The sequence below is a fragment of the Saccostrea echinata genome, unplaced genomic scaffold, assembly GCF_033153115.1.
Source record: "Saccostrea echinata isolate AGI-Se365-2 ecotype Australia unplaced genomic scaffold, CSIRO_AGI_Sech_v1 ptg000025l, whole genome shotgun sequence".
In the NCBI taxonomy this organism is placed as follows: Eukaryota; Metazoa; Mollusca; class Bivalvia; order Ostreida; family Ostreidae; genus Saccostrea; species Saccostrea echinata.
In genome coordinates this window covers 8,088,791-8,109,436 of record NW_026889774.1, presented here as the reverse complement: position 1 = coordinate 8,109,436, position 20,646 = coordinate 8,088,791, and the positions used below count along the sequence as shown (strand labels likewise).

Sequence of the window (20,646 nt, the reverse complement as noted above, 5' to 3'; positions counted from 1 at the left end):
CAGATGATATACAATGAACGAAGTGCTACGTTGTTTGAAATAAGACATATTATTTCCATAAAAATATTGAAAACCTAATATTTTTTAAACTCTTACTTTTAAGACAAGTTGTATCCTTTCGATATTTCGGAGATAACATTCTTTGTCTAGATTGCGCAGACTAAAAGCGATACCATACTTCAAAATTAAATCACTTAATTAAATTAATTTGTGAAAAGGTCTATCAACATGGTAAAAACAACCGAGAAAAAGGTATTTGACCTGCAGCTGGACAAGCGGATTTTTTATACATTCTGATTAATCTCTTTGAAAATATTTTATTGTACTGTTCTCATTATCCCGTGAATGAGATTGAAGTCGGTTCAAAGAAGCTATAAAATTGTTTTCTTTTTTTTTTTTCTTTCGAATAATTTTATACTTATTAAAATATTATTAAAATTTAAGATTTTACGGACAACTTTGATGGGGAGATATGCTATAAAACACCCTGTACGTATATATTTTCAAATCATTGCGTTTCCGAAAGATGGCATAACGTACTATGGACACACTCGTCAATCTGTTCATTCCTATCTGGTGTTCATTCCCGATCCAAAAACAGAAGAATGGAATCCTTGCAAATCCCAATCGGTATCCGAACACTGAGGTACATTTCCTGAGTTGTCCAGCCAAAAACAACTCTCTTTATCTTGTGGCAAACATGGGAGACTTTCAACCGTGTATACGTAGTCGTCACAATGCATTAAAGACTTGTCCATCTGATGGACATTTTCAGTATAATACAGATGTTGTTTACGATTCCAGCGGAACGTTGATTGCTAATTATCACAAAATTAACTTGTTTTATGAATATATGTTTGATCCTTCAACATCCAAGGAAGCTGTTCACACACCCTTTGGAACACATTTGCCGTTTTCACATGTTTTGATATCATGTTCAAAAATCCGACCGAAATCTTATTGAAAGAACATGGAATAAGAAACGTTGTTTTTCCGACAGGCTGGATGGACATTTTACCTTTTTTTTGCTGCCATAGAACTTCACTCAGCAGTTGCTGCAGGATTTGGAGTGAATTATCTTGCAGCAAATTTGCATATTCCAGAGTATCGATTCCAGGGTATCGGAATCTATTCACCTAATGGAGCTCTCGCATACTAATACAACAACAAAGTATCAAGTGAAAGTAAGCTATTAATTGCAGATTTGCAAAGATTAGACAATCATCCTCAACATATCGTCCCTCAAAACCACCAAGCAACAGATGCTTTACAAAGTCGCAATATTAAGGAACCTCCAAGTTTTCCTGCAGAAACATTCGGAGATCTCTTCAACTATGTTGTACTGGAGAAACCCACCGACCAAATACGAGTTTGCCACAACAGACTCTGTTGCATTGGCTCCTATTCAGCAAGACAAAATTTCACGGAGTTATTTGCCATCGGTGCCTTTGATGGACTTCACACCAAGGAAGGTACATAATACATTCAAGTTTGCAGCATCGTCAAGTGCAAAACAGCTAACCGATCGTCTTGCGGAGAAGGGTCTAAAAATCAAACACTCTTTTTTTCAAATCTTTCACTTCAAGGCACATTTCAAACAGACTATGTATTTCCAGAGATTCTTCTTTTTGGTAATGGTGGGTTTCAGTTGTCACCCCCGGGAAATTGGACCTACAACAACAAAATGCTCAATGCACCTGAAGGGCTTGGTGTCCCACTAGTCACCTTTTCCATGTTTTCAAGAGTTTACGATTATGACCAGAATGAACCAGCTAACACCTTTGGATAGTCCAGTGTTAACAGTATTCCAACAGCTGTTAGTTTTGTAAGCATACACCAATAAAATGAAATGAAAATATTCATTTATTTTTTATGTTTTAATTATGCCACAAAAGAATGAAATGAGAAGCGTTCTCTCTTTCTTATGTTATAGAGTTCCCATAATATATTGAGATTTTTTCGTGAAATGTTTTTTTTCTTCAAAATATTGTAAAAATATAATATTTATAGTCTGAAATCAGTTTTTTATCAAAGGACAATAACCTACTACATTCTTATTTTATATGCAGTTTTCATGCATAACTTATACTTTTTTTGTATGCATCTCGTCGATTGCTAATGTTCAAAATGAGTGCTTTGGAAAAAAAGAAACCTTATTATAAATGTTATCAAGGAATTTCAAAACTAATGATACTTCTGAAATACTGAGTATTCCACTGTCTAATGTCGATTCATTTGGGACAAAATATTGAATAATGGAAAGGAATTCGGCAGAGGGAAAGAGCTGGTAGGGCTGGAAATAAAACCCATTTTTCTATACTTGGTGGTGTTCTTACTGCGCAAATATCCGAGCTTTCTCTGATATGTGAATGTTACGTTACTAGAACTACAAACTCTTTTCCTTAACTGAATTCCTCTTTTTTTTTTTAATATTTTGTACCACAGTGACACAATACAAAGTAGACGATGAAATAATATGTGTTTCAGAAACATCACCAGATTGAACATTCCTTACTTATACATAACTTTAAAAAGGCTTTCTATTTTCAATAGCAGCAATTTTGAACGATCAACAGACAACAGGAAGTATATCAAATAAATGGGAGGCTATCCATGTATCATTAGAAAGTAAGGGATATTGTCATTAAATAAAATAGTAAACCAAATTATATTGTACGTTAGTTATCCAACACTTTAGATAAATGTATACTCGCAAAAAATCTCAATAATTTCTGGGAACACTGCATTTCATATATGTATTTTGCACTTTCACAAGTTCGTTTGACCTGTTATTTAATCAGGCCTTGCGTCTAGAGTTGCTATACCTCACAATAAATTGTCTTGCATTGTTCTTGTGCTGTGACCTTGATTTCGGTTCTTTGTCAAAGCAATACCATCTTCTCGTACCTTTCCGATAAGCTCGGAAAAACACCTCGAATGAATTTACATAACCGGATGTTTAAATTTTAAACAAAATGGATTCGCTTCCTATTTATTAAAGTATTGAATGGACAGAGTTCAATGTCTCTTCTGTAGTATATTTAAGGTAATATCTTCTCATTCAATGAACTTACGCTTCATACTCTACAAATGAGAGGTCTCCCTACATTTATTTCAATGTTTATGAGAAGGAGGATGTCATGGACGCCTATGTAACACATTCGAGGTTGTTTTCCCGTTGTCGGAAAGGTCCGAGAAGTTGCGATTGATGTCAAAGGTCATTCTCACTTTTGAGTTTAAACGTGTTTCTAGACATGTACCCTGAAGGCATCGAAAAAAAAAACTTCATACTTCATACCGAAATTGTTCTTACCTATATGAAGTGAGTCTTTATCTTAATTTTAATTGATGGGAAATGCTGTTTTCCACTTAATGAAATGTTCATATATTTAACAATGTTAAACTACATGTATTTTACATCGGAAATATGCTTATGATATATTACTTACGTTATTCAATATGTATGACCAATACCAATATCATTTAATTCTCTTTGGAAAGAAAAATAAATTAACGACAATTAACCCAGTGTCAAATTTATTGCAAAAAATAATTTTGTTATAAATGAACAAATAAATGTGCAAAATATTAGCAGTGAAAAATCTAAGAAAATCTAATGAGCGGAGAGTACATGTATAATTTTACATGATTTATTTACCAATGGGAATTACTACAGACAATGGACATAACTCTGTAAATTCATCCACTGTTTTTCTGCAGTAATGAAAAGAAAAGTCTTTTGAAATGAATGTCTAGAGTTTGCATTTAATTTCATACTGTTTTGTTTATTTGGAAATATTAGCATTTTATTAGATAGTGAATATACATGCATAGTTTAGAACAGGTTATAGATTCATATATTTCCCTTAGATTTAGATTTAGTATGCATTAAACATATCCATGATGTCATTTTGTACATAAATATATGTTCTCAATATAATTATAAAAACATCCTAATGATTTAGAGACAAAATGTGACCAATCCTTTGATAAATTCTACCCTAGAATTTTATTATTACGAGGACATGCAAAAGTGAGCCTTAATATCTGAAACAACAAAACTTTAAGATAAAAGTTTTGACTTCAACTTTTCCCGTATGTTCCCCCCAAAAAAGTTAGAGAACATATTATTTTTAGTCTGTTTCTTATTATTATTCATGTCACCCCGAACCAAGTCGGGGCAAAATATTGCTATTGTACGACAAATAACTTCGTCAGTGGATGTTCTGGCAGATGGCTGGGACAATCTTGATGAAAATTTACAGAAAAGATGATCACCGTGCAGCTGTAGTTGTGCGTGCACATTTTCAATTTCAAAATGGCCTCCATTGCCATGGAAAAGTACGAAAAGTGAAGAATTTTGTTTGCGAGTGTTCTCGTATATGGCTTACAAAATCTTAATGAAACTTTTCAAATAAAAATCACCACCCCTAGTTGTGCATTCAATATTTTTAATTTTCAAAATTTGTCGCTGAAGCAATGGAAAGAACAAATGATTCAAGAAGAGTTGCTGTCAAGTGACCATTTTATATTATCAGAAGTTTCCTTTTAGAAATCACCTGTCCGCTTTTCCTTCGCCTTTTTGTTATGTGATATTTTTATGTAATAATTACAGGGCGAATAGTTTATCTACACACTAAATAAAAATATTTGAACATTATTTCTGATTTTGTTTTTTAAATATCAATTATTCACTTTATGTTTATATCTCTATTTCGGGATTGTCAAGTTACAGTAACTGAACTACGGTAAAACAAATAGAATTTTAGCTTAGCTACAAATTATTCCCTTTTCTATCATATATGTACGTCGGAACTGTAAAATTTTTAAAATGATTTTTGCTTTATTTTCACGTGCAATTTTCATAGAAATTCTTTTTAAAAAATAGTGTAAAGTTAAGAATGTTTATTTGCATATTTATTTTCAACCCCCTCCCCTCCTCCAGCTTAAAAGCGACGTAGAATAATTTTCTTAATCAGAAATCGGACCTCAGATTGAAATAAAATTTCAAAGTACTCTACTAAAGAGCCCCTTTACACGGGTGTTATTTTTCCGTTTCTCTTTATTAATTAAAGTCATTTACGTCTTTTAGAGTATGTTTTTATACCGTTTGCTTTATTTCATAGTTTTTTGTTTTTTGTTTTTTTTTTTTTTAATTTTCTTATATACCTATGTAAAACTTTGATCGCCCACTGTGACCCCACCTTACCCCCAGGGGTCATGATTTGAACAATTATTGGTCATTTTTAGTGCTTTATATAAATTTCCATCCGTGACCTTGTATCTACTTAGTAGATCCGACACTTAGGATATACAGTGTTGTTGGTTTTTAGTGCTTTATATATATATATATATATATATATATATATATATATATATATATATATATATATATATATATATATATATATATATTTTAGGAATGACTCTAATTCTTGGCCAAATTATTCGCGTATAACCTGGTTTGGGTCAGTTTACGCTTTATAATCCGCGAAGCGGATTATAAAACAGCGTAAACTGACCCAAACCAGGTTATACGCGAATAATTTGGCCAAGAATTAGAGTCATTCCTTATAATTTAATTTTAAAATCATCAAATAACTATGGGTGTAAAATTTCGTTGCTTTTTATTAGTTCAAATTTGCCGCTCAATAATACAACCGTAGTAACGGAAGTACCGGAAGTGATGGGAAGCGAGGGGAGGTAAAAACTGATACATAGGCCTAGCAGCCTTGTTGTTTGTTTACACGTGGTAAGATCGAATTATTGTTTGGTACATTCATTAAATCTGGAATTTTCCATGAATCCCGAGGACTGGAAATGAGAGGATTGTATGGATACAGATGATTCAGCTGGTTGTCAGGGGGGGGGGGTGTCCCCATACCAAACCAGGTTATACAGAAATAATTTGTGTTCCTTTTTGGATATTAACCAATCAGAGGTTAGAATACAAACAAAATTAAATTTTATATATATATATATATATATATATATATATATATATATATATATATATATATATATATAGTCAGCATATATATATATGAATCAATGCTTACTAGAAATACCCCCGCTCTAATGTGAATATACACTCTCATGGCATGCCTAAACAAAGAGCGTGCTAAAATTTCATGCATCTGCTTGCTTGAGTTGTTGATGAGAAAACTGTGATGGAAATTTGGTATGGACAGATGCATAGATAAACAGGAAATTGACATCGGATCCGAAAAAATGAATCCCACCATATGACATACCTAAACAAAGAGTGTGCTAAAATTTCAAGCATCAGCTGCAATGAGTAGTTGCTGAGAAAACAGCGACGAAAATTTGGTACGGACAAATGCACGGATAAACAGGAAGTTGACATCCGATTTGTACAAAAATGAATCCCACCATATGGCATGCCTACACAAAGAGTGTGCTAAAATTTCAAGCATCAGCAATGATTAGTTGCTGAGAAAACAGCGACGAAAATTTGGTACAGACAGATGCTCGGATAAACAGGAAGTTGACATCTGATTTGTACAAAAATGAATCCCACCATATGGCATGCCTACACAAAGTGTGCCAAAATTTCAAGCATCAGCAATGAGTAATTGCTGAGAAAACAGTGACGAAAATTTGGTAAGGACAAATGCACGGATAAACAGGAAGTTGACATCCGATTGTACAAAAAAATAAATCACACCATATGGCTTAACTAGGCAAAGAGTGTGCTTAAATTTCAAGCATCAGCAATGAGTAGTTGCTGAGAAAACAGCGACAAAAATTTGGTGTGGACAGATGCTCGGATAAACAGGAAGTTGACATCTGATTTGTACAAAAATGAATCCCACCATATGGCATACCTAGGCAAAGAGTATGCTAAAATTTCAAGCATCTGTGATGAGTACATGTAGTTGCTGAGAAAACTGCAACGAAAATTTGTTACGGACAGACACATGGACATATAGACAGACAGACAGACATACAAGGCTAAAACAGTATACCCCCTCTTCTTCGGAGCAGGGGTATAAATATTCTGCCCAAGTGAAATTATTTTCACCGCCCAAATGAAATGTAAAGTTTTGTCGGCATACAACAATTTCTCATTCAATAGGAAAATATTTTAAAAGAGTTTTTAAAGTAGAAAAGTAACTAATCAGAAGAATTAAGGCAGTATATATTTTCGAACATCTTAACTCAGTCTGGAAAAATTTGCATACCCTAAAACATAAACCATAATTTTATTTTATTATTATAATCTGCTGATAATGTAAATTTTTTTCAGAGCAAATGTGCCAGAAAACTGTAAAAAACTTACTGGAAGATCATGACTCTATGTTTTCCCTTTGCAGAAAATATAATTTTGCGAAATATTTAGTGGTCTAATCAAGAACTGATAATGTTTGAGATTTGATCACGAGTTTGGTTTTAGTAGAAATATTCCAATTCGTTTTGTTTACAGATTGTTGCTTTTATTTAGCGATGGTAATTTTTAATCGGTTAACCAGTTACTCTGTCGGAACGATGGTAATCGGTTAGAAAATCTGTAGTCGGAAAAAATTAATATTTGATTGTGGCGACACTGCAGAATGATTCTGAGGGACATCTCTACTGATTTTTTTCTGTAAATTAATGTACATCTATCTAAATCTTTAGGCATGGTTCATGGGTTTCTTAATTTTTTCTGTCTCTCTTTTTGTCTTTGTTTTTTTTTCCATTGCCAATTGAAAATGAAATAATATATCTATAGTACTATGATCAAAGATTAAAACAATATTACTACATGGATACGATTTACCGATTAATCAGTCGAAACTTATTGCGGTTAACCAATTGACAATTCTATATTCGATTGCCATCCCTACTTTTATTCATACTATATGCTTTGGTGATATGACATACTGTTATTCATTGTAGACGAAGCAGACGTATATCGCACTGTTTTATTAGCTATACATATAGAGTAACGGGTTACATAACAATTGTCTGTTCATCAGTGATTTGTATGACTGTATAGTAACAGGTTTCATAACCATTGTCTGTTCATCATTGATTTGTATGACTGTATAGTAACAGGTTTCATAACCATTGTCTGTTCATCATTGATTTGTATGACTGTATAGTAACAGGTTTCATAACCATTGTCTGTTCATCATTGATTTGTATGACTGTATAGTAACAGGTCACATAACGATTGTCTGTTCATCATTGATTTGTATGACTGTATAGTAACAGGTCACATAACGATTGTCTGTTCATCATTGATTTCTATGACTGTATAGTTAAATTAACTACTGTGAAATTATTAGTTTTCATGGGGATCTAATTTTCGTTGATTTTGAGGTATGCAGAGACCCACGAATTTATGTCCACCACAAAATGTATTTTTTTCACAATTTTCACATATATTACTACTTAACTTTTCTTCATCCACGAAATCGAATCCCTCCTAACCCATATTTTTTCCTCAAATCACGAAAATTTGCCCCCACGAAAATATGTGATTTTGCAATATTTTTTGCAGGAAATAAATAAATGGTCATTAAAAGCACACATTATTGTAAATTTTGCAACTTTTTCCAACATCATTGAGATCATATAGATACTACAAAGTAAATTCATTTTATCAGGCAGAGTCTTTACATATTCTGCTCCATGGGTAGAATTACATCTCAAATGAAACATTTTTGAGCTCTGAGTGAGGCTATATTTTAAATTAAGAAATATGAATGAAAGATACATGTAGTATTTTGCATCTTTTCAGTAGATTTTGAAAAGTTCTTTTCCTAATTTGTTTTTTCTATTGCTTATAATAATTTGATTTTTCGATATGTGCATGACATTCTTCATTATTGTATGTCATGGCAACTATGCATTTGAGTCATTTCATTTCAATGTTCTGAATATCATAGATGTATCCTCCTAATGACTGATAAAAAATTTTATGATGAACTACATTAAGTTTTTTTGATTGTTGCTGAACTCGCCAGAAAAATAGTGTTAGATTACAGTACACATGTACGAAAGAAAATTTACATAGAGCAAATTCTTCAGAGATTTATGTTTGTAATTATGACTTGGACTTTCAGAAAGGGGCAATAAAACTGCACATTTGATTTTCCTCCACAGAAACTGTCTTGCAATACTTGATTTTCTAAAGAAATATGCACCACTCGAAATACCACCATATACTTGTAGTTTCCTGTTTATTTTCAATTTTTAACAAGATTTTTTTTCTTTGTCCAAGATATTTTCATCTTTAATTTGCTCATTATGGCAAGATATTGTTTTAAATAAATACAATGCTAGTTGTAGAAAAAATTCCACATATAAATTTTGTGTGATGGCAAAGTTATACATATTAAACAAACTTACAGTCAATGAGAAAGTATTAACTTTTCATTTCAAGGATTTCTTGTGAATGACAGCTAAAAATAATGGGAAAAGGATGGAAAATACCAAAAACAATCAAGTTTTTAATTAAAGTCTAAAACTTAACAAATTGAGATTTCCTTGGTACATTGCATATCAAAATGTAGATTTCTGAGCAATCACTAATATTGTATACTCAAGAATATTCAAAAACAAAACTTTGAATCTAAGAACAAAATTTACCAACGGATAACATGCATGATTCCAACAGTATCTGTTGCCACGGCAACCACTGGTCTACTCCCATCATCCCCTATTGCTATGGCATTCACATGTTCAGAGTTCAGATGAATCACAGTAGATTTGCTTAGATCTAATTTTAGTAGACTTTCTTCTGTGGGAACATGATATACATGAATGACACCTACAAAAAATTGTAAGACAAAACATAACGATTTTAAAATATGATGTACTACATTGCTCATTGTTATTCTTCAATAATACAGCTGCAATAACTTTACTGCATTTTAAACATTTAATAATTGAAGCTTTGTTTTATCAGCATCTGCATGTATTCACTGACAAGATTGATAAAAAAAACAAGATATATTTGTGATACACTGATGCCCACATAAGAAAGCTCATTGCCAACTGAAGGTAAAAGTTTCTCAAATGCAAGTCACACTCCAGGGTCAAGAGGTCAAAAATGTTGATACCCAAAGAATGGTCTTGTCACAAGGAATATATTTGTGAATTATGAAAGCCCTTACACCAACCATTCAGAAATTATGGTCAAGGTTTTAGTTTTTTCAAAAGTAGGTTAAACTACAAGGTCAAGGTCATGAGGTCAAAAATGTTGGTATGCAAGGAAAGGTTTTGTCACAAGGAATACTCAGGTGAAATATGAAAGACCTAGTTTCAACAGTTCAAATGCTATGACCAAGGTTAATGTTTTTCAAAAGTAGGTCAAACTCCAAGGTCAAAGTCAAAAGGTAAAAAAATGTTGGTGTCTAAGAGAAAGTCTTTTCACAAGAAATATGCAGGTGAAATATGAAAGCCCTAACGCCAGTTGTTTAAGAGATATGGCCAATGTTATAGGTTGGTAAAATTTTTGCAAAAGTGGGTGGAACTCCAGGATCAAGGTCCAGAGGTCAAATATATTGATACCAAAAGAAAGGTCTTGTCACTAGGAATACACATGTGAAATATGAAAGCACTAGCTCTAACTAATCAAAAGTTATGGGCAAGTTTAAAGTTTTTGTGGACAAATAGACAGACTGTAAACTATAAACCCCTGAATCTTCTAAAACAGGGGTGAAAAAGAATTATGATCGCAAATTTTTTCCTGTCTTATCTTAGGTGGCACATTTTTAAACTTCATCACAAATATATGTTTGTTACAAAGAATACAATAGTGTTTGCAGATGAAGTTTTCAAGTTTTCTCTTTACAATTCATGAATCTAATAACAAATTCAACCACTGTGATTTCTGGATGTGCATTGTTATTTCAATAAATAATTTTTCTTACAATTTCAAGATAAATGTTCTCTAAAGAATATTCAATAAATTTGAAAAATTTGCTTAAGGAACATAATTACTGTAAACCAAGCAGCTTTTATTCACATGCAAGAAATATCTGCAAATTTTTCAGCCCTGTTTTATTGATGAATATTTCTCGCCGCAAACTATTTTTTTTTTTCATTATGTATTTATGTAGAATATTTCCTCTGTTGCCAAAATTAGTTTTAGTGGATAGATTTCAAACTGACAAATCAGAAATAAAAGTTATTGCAAATGATAGTTGGTTTACAGTACATGATGATAATAAAATCTTATAGTGTGGACAACCTACAACAGTACACACAATATAGGGTGTACAGGAATGTTTTAGCAAATACACTTCTAAACTAAGTCTTCACAGAATCTATCAGACATGAGTTTACACCAGCTGTCTACACTTACCATATTTTGTTCCAATCACTAGTATTGATGCATGCCATGCTATGCATTCCACATGGCAACCAAAGGCTTTGTGGGCATCTAGTTTACGAAATGTAGCAAAGTTAGCTGATACATGGATGTTTGAATCATCTGAAATACAAATATCAGTCTTTATTTGAATTCTGTACATTTGAAAATCATTTCACTATATCAAATATTCTAATAAATTATTTCAATCCATAACTAGAATGTAGAGTGAATGCATGTTTACTGTAAATGAAATGAAATCTAGCAATACATGTATGTTTACTCCTTTATATTACTGAAATTGAAATATTCAGCATCTGTAATATACAGACTGAGGTAATTATTATGTATCAGTTTGTGGTCATCTGGTTTTCAAACATTATCTATTGACCAATGTCAGAGGTAGGAATAGGATATTTATTATGTCTATTGCTTCTCAAAAATAAACAGAACCATACTATATTTTATGTTTTCCCAAATTTCATAGGAAATGTAACCTAATTTCCTCTTGTATAATTTTGAAGCAATCTATATGTACAAACCTCCCGTTTTTTTTTACATTGTGACGTCACACGTCTATACTGAAACAGCCTGAACTGTCAAGGATGACAAAACAGAAGAATAACGATCCACAGAATTTATGGACTATTATATTAATCATAAAAAACAATTATTTAATTTACTTACTAAATCTTAAGTCAGAAAAAGCCTAAGAGACAACGTTTTACTCCAATAGATAAATTTACATGCTTGATTGTTCTGATGATGACCGTCTCTGGTCGAAACCGGTCAACAAAATAAATTCACTGCTGCATTCTCACGAAGTGTTGGTGATCTGTTTTATATCTTCAAGTTTACAACTTTAGGTACAGACCCTATTGAATACCTTTCGGTATCCGCACGTGAGAATCTTCCGCAATTAATTTTTAACCTCAAGGTGTTGGTCTCCAGTTTTTCTTTGTTTTGTAAAAATAAACAGAGATAACAAATAATCAGACAAACAGACTTGGTTAAATCAGTACACACCAACCCTTAACACCTGTGTTGGCGGGGGGTATACATGTACCTATGAAGTGAACAGGTGAATGCAAAATGAATATGAGAGTTTAATACTGTGTAGCCTTGGTATTTTAAACAATGCTAAAATTTCAAGATACATTCATAATTTTAAAGATACTGTTAACCTATTACATTTGGCTGGGTATTTTATTTAGCACCTCTGGCTGAAAGCAGATTCCACTAAATCTAGTATACATCGCTAAATGTCCTATACTTATATCTAGCACATTTAGAAATGCACTAAATCAAATCTTCACTAACTTATCAAATCTTTTTCCATTAAATACAATTATAAATTATAGCTTTATAAAATTTATCTAAAGAACATAATATCAATGCTCTATTTTCACAGACTTTTTCATGTCAGATTATCCTATTCCCCCATCATTCATGTGTCAAATCTTTTGAATTGCTAATTCAACAATGTTAAAAAGACCTTAATTCCATCAGTTAGAAACTCAAAGTAATACCAGTTAAACACAGAATTGTTCTTCCTTTGATGATCAACCATCGGACACTGGAGCCCAAATTATCCAACATCGTTACAGAAGAACTACTGGTGATGAAGAAAACTTCCCCTGAATTCTTTCCAAATACAATCTACAAGGAGAAGAAATATTTCGTATAAGCATTTAAACATTTTTAAAAACTAATGATAGCATTCACTATGGGTTTAATTTCGCGGAAAAATGATGAATCGCGAACATAGTGAAATTAAAACCATCAAGATTATTTGCCAATCTACAGTATGTGAAAAGTTTACAGACAAACACTAGACAAAATGTGATCAGAAAAGCTCATTTGAGCCTTTGGCTCAGGTGAGCTAGGACAATTTAACTTAATCAGTCATAAGGAAATGTAGGTCAAATCCAGCATCTGAAGCATGTCTGGTAGTGTACATCCCTTGATACATCATCTCTGCAAGTTTAGTTACCAAAGAGCTAATAATTACTTGGGATTGGACCAGCTCTAAAAACTTAATTCTGCTCCAAAAGCTTTAATTTGGTAATTCTTTGACTGAAAATACAGCATCTGAAACCTGATTGGTTCAATGCATAATCAGTGCATCTCTGATCAATATAGGGCTAAGGAGTACTCAGAAAGAAATCTGCATCAAAAACTTTAACCTGAGAAGCTGAGACTTATGCCAAGGGTATAAAATAAGTTCCTCCAGCTTTATTGAGGTGAGCTAAAAATGTGAAAAATTTACAGACAACAACAGACAATAAATGACAGATCAGGGCTTTCGATTGTCTATAATTGGGGCCGTTGAAAGGCCCCATTCCCAATTCAAAAAAGGTACCTTTTTTCCCAATTGAATGTGTTGATTTTCCCAATTGTGATTACCATCCAAAAATTGGAATACATGATAACTAAATTAAAGGATATATATTTAGATATATGATACCTAAACTTACTACTTATGTTCTTGTGTATTGCAAACGAAAAATAAAGTTGATAACAAAACAGTTTAAAATCAGAAACCCCAAATGTAATGAGTTTTAATGCAAAATTATTTTCCCCATTGTTCTCTGAATGTCTCTAATTTTCCCAATTTGAATGGCCCTGGCCCTAGTCCCAAAAAGTGGTATGACAGCCCTGCAGATGGATGAACACTGGACTCAGCTCACTTGAGCCTTTAGCTGAGATGAGCTGAAAACCAAACATCAACAGTACCAATTTGTAAAAAAAAAAATTCAGCATATTTGGATTACAGGTCATTTATCACAAAACATATTGTATGACTAGTAGTTAACTTCAATTTAAACTCCAAAAGGTTGAAGTTTTTTTTTATACTATGGACAGAGTTTTTTTTCAGCCTGAAATACCAGGTTTTTTCACCATATTACACTTGCAAACAATTTTGTTCCCTTTTAAATTTGCCCATACAGAGTTGTGTTAAAGAGATAGTCTGTTTAGTTTGAATTCTCCTTGTTTTAAATCTGCCCACTTGCAATGAGGGAAAAGGGGATAAATAAAACAGGGGTGGGGGGGTGGGTGAATTTCACAGTACATATTTATATATTTATATACAGTTGAACTTCGCTATCTCAAACACTGATATCTCGAATACCATGTATATGTTGAAGTGATTTGGAAGTCCCAACCTCTTATTCTTTAAGTATTTTACCCTGGGTATCTCGAATCGTCGGATATCGAGAATTTTTTTCTCAGTCCCATCAAGTTAGAGATAATGAGGTTTGACTATATAATAGTTCTTCAAATTAATATTCAATTTGATACCTTTCCTTTGCTGGCTGCTGCAGCTGTGATATTGCCATCCAGCAAATCATCACAGACACTAATCCGTTTTGTGGTTTCTTCTGCGTGGTGGATGTAACCACCAGAGTACCACTCAAAGGAAGACAAATGGCCACCAGGTATGGAGCAAAACTCATGGGGACTGAAACAAAATAGGCCCCAATTCCATACTGATCACATGAATAACACTTTTTTCTTCAAAGTAAGTTAGTGTAATCCTTCTTTCATAACCATGACCCTCATAAGGCCAGTAATTTTATGTTGCTATGAGATGAGAGTCATTGGTTTGAGTTGACCAAATTCCCTTCATAATTCAAAACCCTCTGAAATAAACAGTTTTGCCAAGTGACGTATTTATAATTTGTTTTTTTTTACAAACAAAAGTTTTTACTCTTAATTAAGCATGAAAATGCACCCCCTTTTTTTTTATTTGTTGAAACAAAGTCAAATTCTCAATTGGTGGTAGTATCTGAAAATTTCTTCTTTTTTTGAATTACATGTAGGTGGACTGCCCTCCCATCCCAATAGAATCTGAGAGTTTACACTAAATACCTTTGAATCTACCTAAGCTTTTTTCAAGACAAGCTCAATTTTTGTTTCTAGAAATATTTTTATTAATCTAATGAGTATATATATAATTTTCAGACTAAATCCATGACCTAGCATCATCTAAAATAGCTTGAACCCCTCTAGGGCTTGAGTAAACAGTACCAAATCTGGACAAAAAGTACTGAATTTAGAATATATCTTAAAACCACCTTACTTTTCACATGGTTTCCTAGAAATTTCTTGTTGCCATTGCCAAAGTGCTGCATTGTCTTTTGATTTCTTATCTTCATTTCTGCAAAGTTTCACCTTATCTTTGTACACCACCATAAGTGTCTCAGTCTTTTTACTCACACCCTGAAGCTGAGAGGTCATACTTCCTACAAAGTTCATAAAGATAACACCACTTCCAATATCCATAGACTAAAAGTATGACCTAAAGCAAATACATTACTTGTGTATTTCATCTAAATATGAGGAAGTGAGGTTAGCTATATCTATATGTATGGACATTTAATACACCTTTTGTGTTTCCAACTATTAGTATGTCATCAATAGTACTCTGATATTATAGAGTAGTACATGTATAACTAAATCATTATCAAACGCAAAATGAATACTGTAATCCAACTATTATTTGCGTCATCTTTTATTCGTGATTCATAAGTTTGAAATCAATCTGCGACGATTAATTTTCGAGGCTGAGGAAACATTCTCTATAAATACAAAGCAAAATAAAAGGTTGGCGGCAATCAATATTCGTGTGTTAAAGAAGGACATTAAACTCGCGAATATTTCTCACACGCCAATATAGGTTGGTTTACAGTACTGATGCTTTGACTGAGGAGGGGGGCATTAAAACACAAGTACTGTAATAGCTGGAGGGACACTCAAACACAAATACTGTAATAGATGGAGGGACACTCAAACACAAATACTATAATAGCTGAGGCCATCATTAAAAATATCTTTGTTTCCCCTAACCTGACCCTCAAATCACAAGTTGGGTAGGTAGGTAGGTAAATAATTTTTTTTTTAGATAGCAGCTTTGAAAATACCTTCCAAAATTTAATGGAATAATACCTTTATAAATAAGAACAGTACAAAAGAAAGCGATTTGTAAACAGATTATCACACAAATGCCGTTGGAAAGCTATGTTTAAGGTAAATTAAATTCACAGGTATTTTTCAATTGAACTTGTAAAATATCTCAGGCCAGTGTAAATTTATTGAAATCGAATATTTAAAAAGACGATTCTCAGATAAGCAAAGGCAGGGCATTCGAGTATTTTTCAAATCTACTATCCGCTTCCAGTGCTTAATGCAATGTACTTTTTCAATATTTAATTGAACCAAACCATATCTAAAAATGCCATATACAATGTCATAGTCATGAAGTTTAACCCATGAATAAAAGGCATGAAGAAAGGACGTCTGAATTATATTCATCAGGATGAAATATGCAGACATATCACAAGTGAACTCCTATGGAACATAGATGAACTGTATATTAGATCAAAACTCATATTAAATAAAACGCAATGAAATTGATTGATGTAGGATTCGAGTAAGCTAAAGGCATAAGGTTGATACATCGCCGTTGTTTTATAACACCGTATATAGTATTCCTCTGTGACCACATGATATGGGCACCAATTTTGTTTCCAGCAAACGCTTGAAAATCACAGTAAAGCAAACACTTGAAAATCACAGTAAAACAATATCGACCTTTCTGATATAAACGGATTTTGATCAAATTGTATTTTATAAAAATCAATAATCATAAAAAAAATGTTTGAATAATCTTACTAAAAAAAACTTTTCAGTCAGCGCGATCAGGTCGGTCGTGTTAGGGGAAACAAAGGTATTTTTTTATTTTGGCCTGAAGGGACACTCAAACACAAATACTGTAATAGCTGTAATAGCTGGAGGGACACTCAAACACAAATAATGTAATAGATGGAGGGACACTCAAATACAAATATGTAATAGCTAGAGGGACACTCAAACACAAATAATGTAATAGATGGAGGGACACTCAAACACAAATAATGTAATAGATGGAATGACACTCAAACCAGATACTGTAATAGCTAGAGGGACACTCAAACACAAATACTGTAATAGCTGGAGGGACACTCAAACACAAATACATAATAGCTAGAGGGACACTCAAACACAAATAATGTAATAGATGGAATGACACTCAAACCAGATACTGTAATAGCTAGAGGGACACTCAAACACAAATACTGTAATAGATGGAGGGACACTCAAACACAAATAATGTAATAGATGGAATGACACTCAAACCAGACACTGTAATAGCTAGAGGGACACTCAAACACAAATACTGTAATAGCTGGAGGGACACTCAAACACAAATACATAATAGCTAGAGGGACACTCAAACACAAATAATGTAATAGATGAAATGACACTCAAACCAAATACTGTAATAGCTAGAGGGACACTCAAACACAAATACTGTAATAGCTGGAGGGACACTCAAACCAAATACTGTAATTATAGATGGAATGACACTCAAACCAAATACTGTAATAGCTGGAGGGTCACACTCAAACACAAATACTGTAATAGCTGAAGGGACACTCAAACCAAATACTGTAAAAGCGTAAGGGATACTCAAACACAAAATGCTTTAATAGCTTGAGGTTGAATGTTTGAGTTAAACTAGTCTATTGTAATGCATTATTACACGCAACAAGTGTACTTGAATTGGATGAGCAATTCATTTTTTGCTTGGATTAACTTCTCCATGAACAAAATAATTTATATAGTCAATCCTGTATTAAGAAAATTACTATCTTCCAAATTGTTATTTGCGACCGTTAATGCTGATTTAACGGTCGCAAACTTCAAGTTTTACTGGCGAAACCTCAGCAGAGCCGGTTAAATGGATGTTTGCGACTGTTAAATCAGCATTAACGGTTGCAAATAACAATTGAGAAGATAGTTAATCCCATTCTAATGCAATTCATGCAATTTGTTTGATGTTAATACCTTTATTTTTGTTGCGTTTTGTTATATATGAAATATGTCATGAAGGGTTGTGTTTTTGCGTCATTCTATTACAACGTCACAATCAAAAGCCTTCATTCCCTTTAATACTCATTTAACTGCTTCAAACATCAGCTTATCAGCCAATCAAAATGTGTTTTACAAAACAATTGCATTTATTTAGAATAAGTTATCAAACATATATACTGTGAAATCACTCATTTTCATTGGGGTTTCATATTTGTTGTTTTCCAGGTATGAGGAGACCAACTTTACATCCACCATGAAATGTAAAATGTCATATTATACATAACTCTTAACAATTCTTCATCCATGAAATCAAATCCCAACAAACCCATAGTTTTTGATTTGATTTTACAGTAGTGTCACATTTATGCACATGTAAATCATATGAGTGCAAGTAGACAACAATAAGACACACATTTTAAAGAAATTTACAGCTTTACTCAAACTAAATAAATGAATGTCTCATATGATTTCAGTTGAATTTGAGTAACATTAGAAAAATATCTTCAATCATATAATATACAAACCTTTTGGGTTACAGTAAATTGCCTGCACTGGAGAGTAAACTAAATCTATTACTTTTGTGCTCTTTTGACAAGTGTCTAAATTCTTCCAAAGACAAACACCCCCATTTTCAAAACCACTATACAAAACCAAATCTGGAAATACAAAATTATTTCATTCCCTAATACAAATATGAATAATTAGGGTTCATATTCATAAACCATATGCTTACTTAAACAAAATGTAGCTTTAACTTTTACAATTTTCCTAAAGAAATGTACTTCATAAGTAAAACATGAACAATTCTATCATAGCTTGTGGGGCAAAATTAAACAAATCTAGAAAGGAATAATAGGCATTTATGTCATTAAGAGTTATCTCTCTTATCAGAGTATCAATGAACCTTAAATTAACAGCTCCAGTACAACCAGTACATTTAGCAAAGTAGCTTCATTTAGCTACTAAATCATACTTATTTCATTAACAGTTAATTCTTTCCAATCTTTTTTAGCCGGGCTCATTGCTCATAGAGCAATAGCCGGCTTTTGTTATGGTGTTCAACCGAATATGCTGCTTCCTCACTGCCAAATCAAATATAGTATGTATGCTCAGTTGCTTTTGAGACAATACAAACACTAAATTAAACAAAGTAAACTGAGGAATTTTCTAAACAAATAAACATTAATGGTAATGAACTTTCTCTCATGTTCTTTGAAATTTTTTGTTTAAAATATGCAAAAGCTTGACAGGTTGTTTTATCAGGCTAATATACTAATTTAATGCATGGAGCACGTTGACCTGATGTATACCTCCCTGCTGCAAAACTTCCCACTGAGGACTCATCTGTGCACAAACATTTGACCTTGCTACATCAATGTTTATTTACATCTGTAAGTGCTGTATGTGGTATAAGACCCCAGAACAATACATGTCATAAATTTTTTAAACTGTTAAATTCTATACATTTTATTCAATTTTTTGACATTTTTTACACTATAATTAGCCACAGAGATATCCTTTTTGTGTTACATATTCTTTCAGTTTCTGAACTCCTTGTTATTTATCTGTTATTACAATGTACATTTCATAAATTGGTCTTCATTCAATACTTCTGAGTACTTTAATTTTCTACTCAATTTACATGCTAATTAAGAAACTGTTTTTAGTGAAACATGACACAAAACAATTCGGGATTTGTTTCCTTAATTCAATCAAAATATATTGTAAATAAAAAAAAACGTAGGTATGAGTATCATGAAGGAGGCATATTGTTTTACCCCTAAAAAGATCTTCACATCCTTACCATTAAATGCCAGTGCTGTCACTTGACCAAAGTCTGGGTTATATTTCACATTTGTCATGACATAGAGATCCTGTTTCACATGACTTGCTCTTACATATTCTTTAAATATTTCCTTCCAGAATATCCATCCCATCTTAGAGAGCATGTGATAAAAAATATCTCCTTTACTTGTTTCCACCAAATCATGGTAAAGTTTCGAGATATCAATCAAAATCCACTTAGGGATTTCTAGGAGGCAGAAATCCAGCCATACGTTTCCCATCTGTTCCATCTTAGAAATGATTTCTTTCCAACGAATACACACCTTCTTGTTAAGCATGAAGCTTCTCGCATCCATATGCTTGAAAATATTCTCCAGTACTTCATTTGGAAAGTTTGTTCCCATTTCTCTTTTTCATTATTTCAAACATACATTTAAAATAATCACGATTACTGGGCAATATATACTGTTGTAAAAATTCTGGAGCATATTTCTGGCTTTCCAATATGCCTACTTAATATCAGATATCGTCTTCATCCTTAAATAATGGTAAAACTGTACAAAATTGCAGAACTTTGGCGGGGTTTCTGTGAAAATGAAAGTAGGCTTTCTACCTCC

The 20,646-nt window shown here is 32.7% G+C and overlaps 1 protein-coding gene and 1 pseudogene across 1 annotated transcript; one reads left to right on the top strand and one right to left on the bottom strand.

Annotated features, from left to right (window-relative positions):
• Window positions 1-462: 462 nt before the first annotated feature.
• Window positions 463-1,797, top strand: LOC133192859 (pantetheinase-like; annotated as a pseudogene).
• Window positions 1,798-9,172: 7,375 nt separating this feature from the next.
• On the bottom strand, window positions 9,173-20,602 carry LOC133192569 (uncharacterized). Its single transcript, XM_061328561.1, has 7 exons — window positions 20,049-20,602; window positions 18,769-18,900; window positions 15,411-15,573; window positions 14,630-14,789; window positions 12,856-12,985; window positions 11,321-11,449; window positions 9,173-9,781 (listed from the first exon to the last, which is right to left on the bottom strand). The coding sequence occupies exons 1-7, from the start codon at window positions 20,431-20,433 to the stop codon at window positions 9,597-9,599; spliced, it is 1,284 nt and encodes a 427-aa protein (XP_061184545.1). The 5' UTR covers window positions 20,434-20,602; the 3' UTR covers window positions 9,173-9,596.
• Window positions 20,603-20,646: the final 44 nt, after the last annotated feature.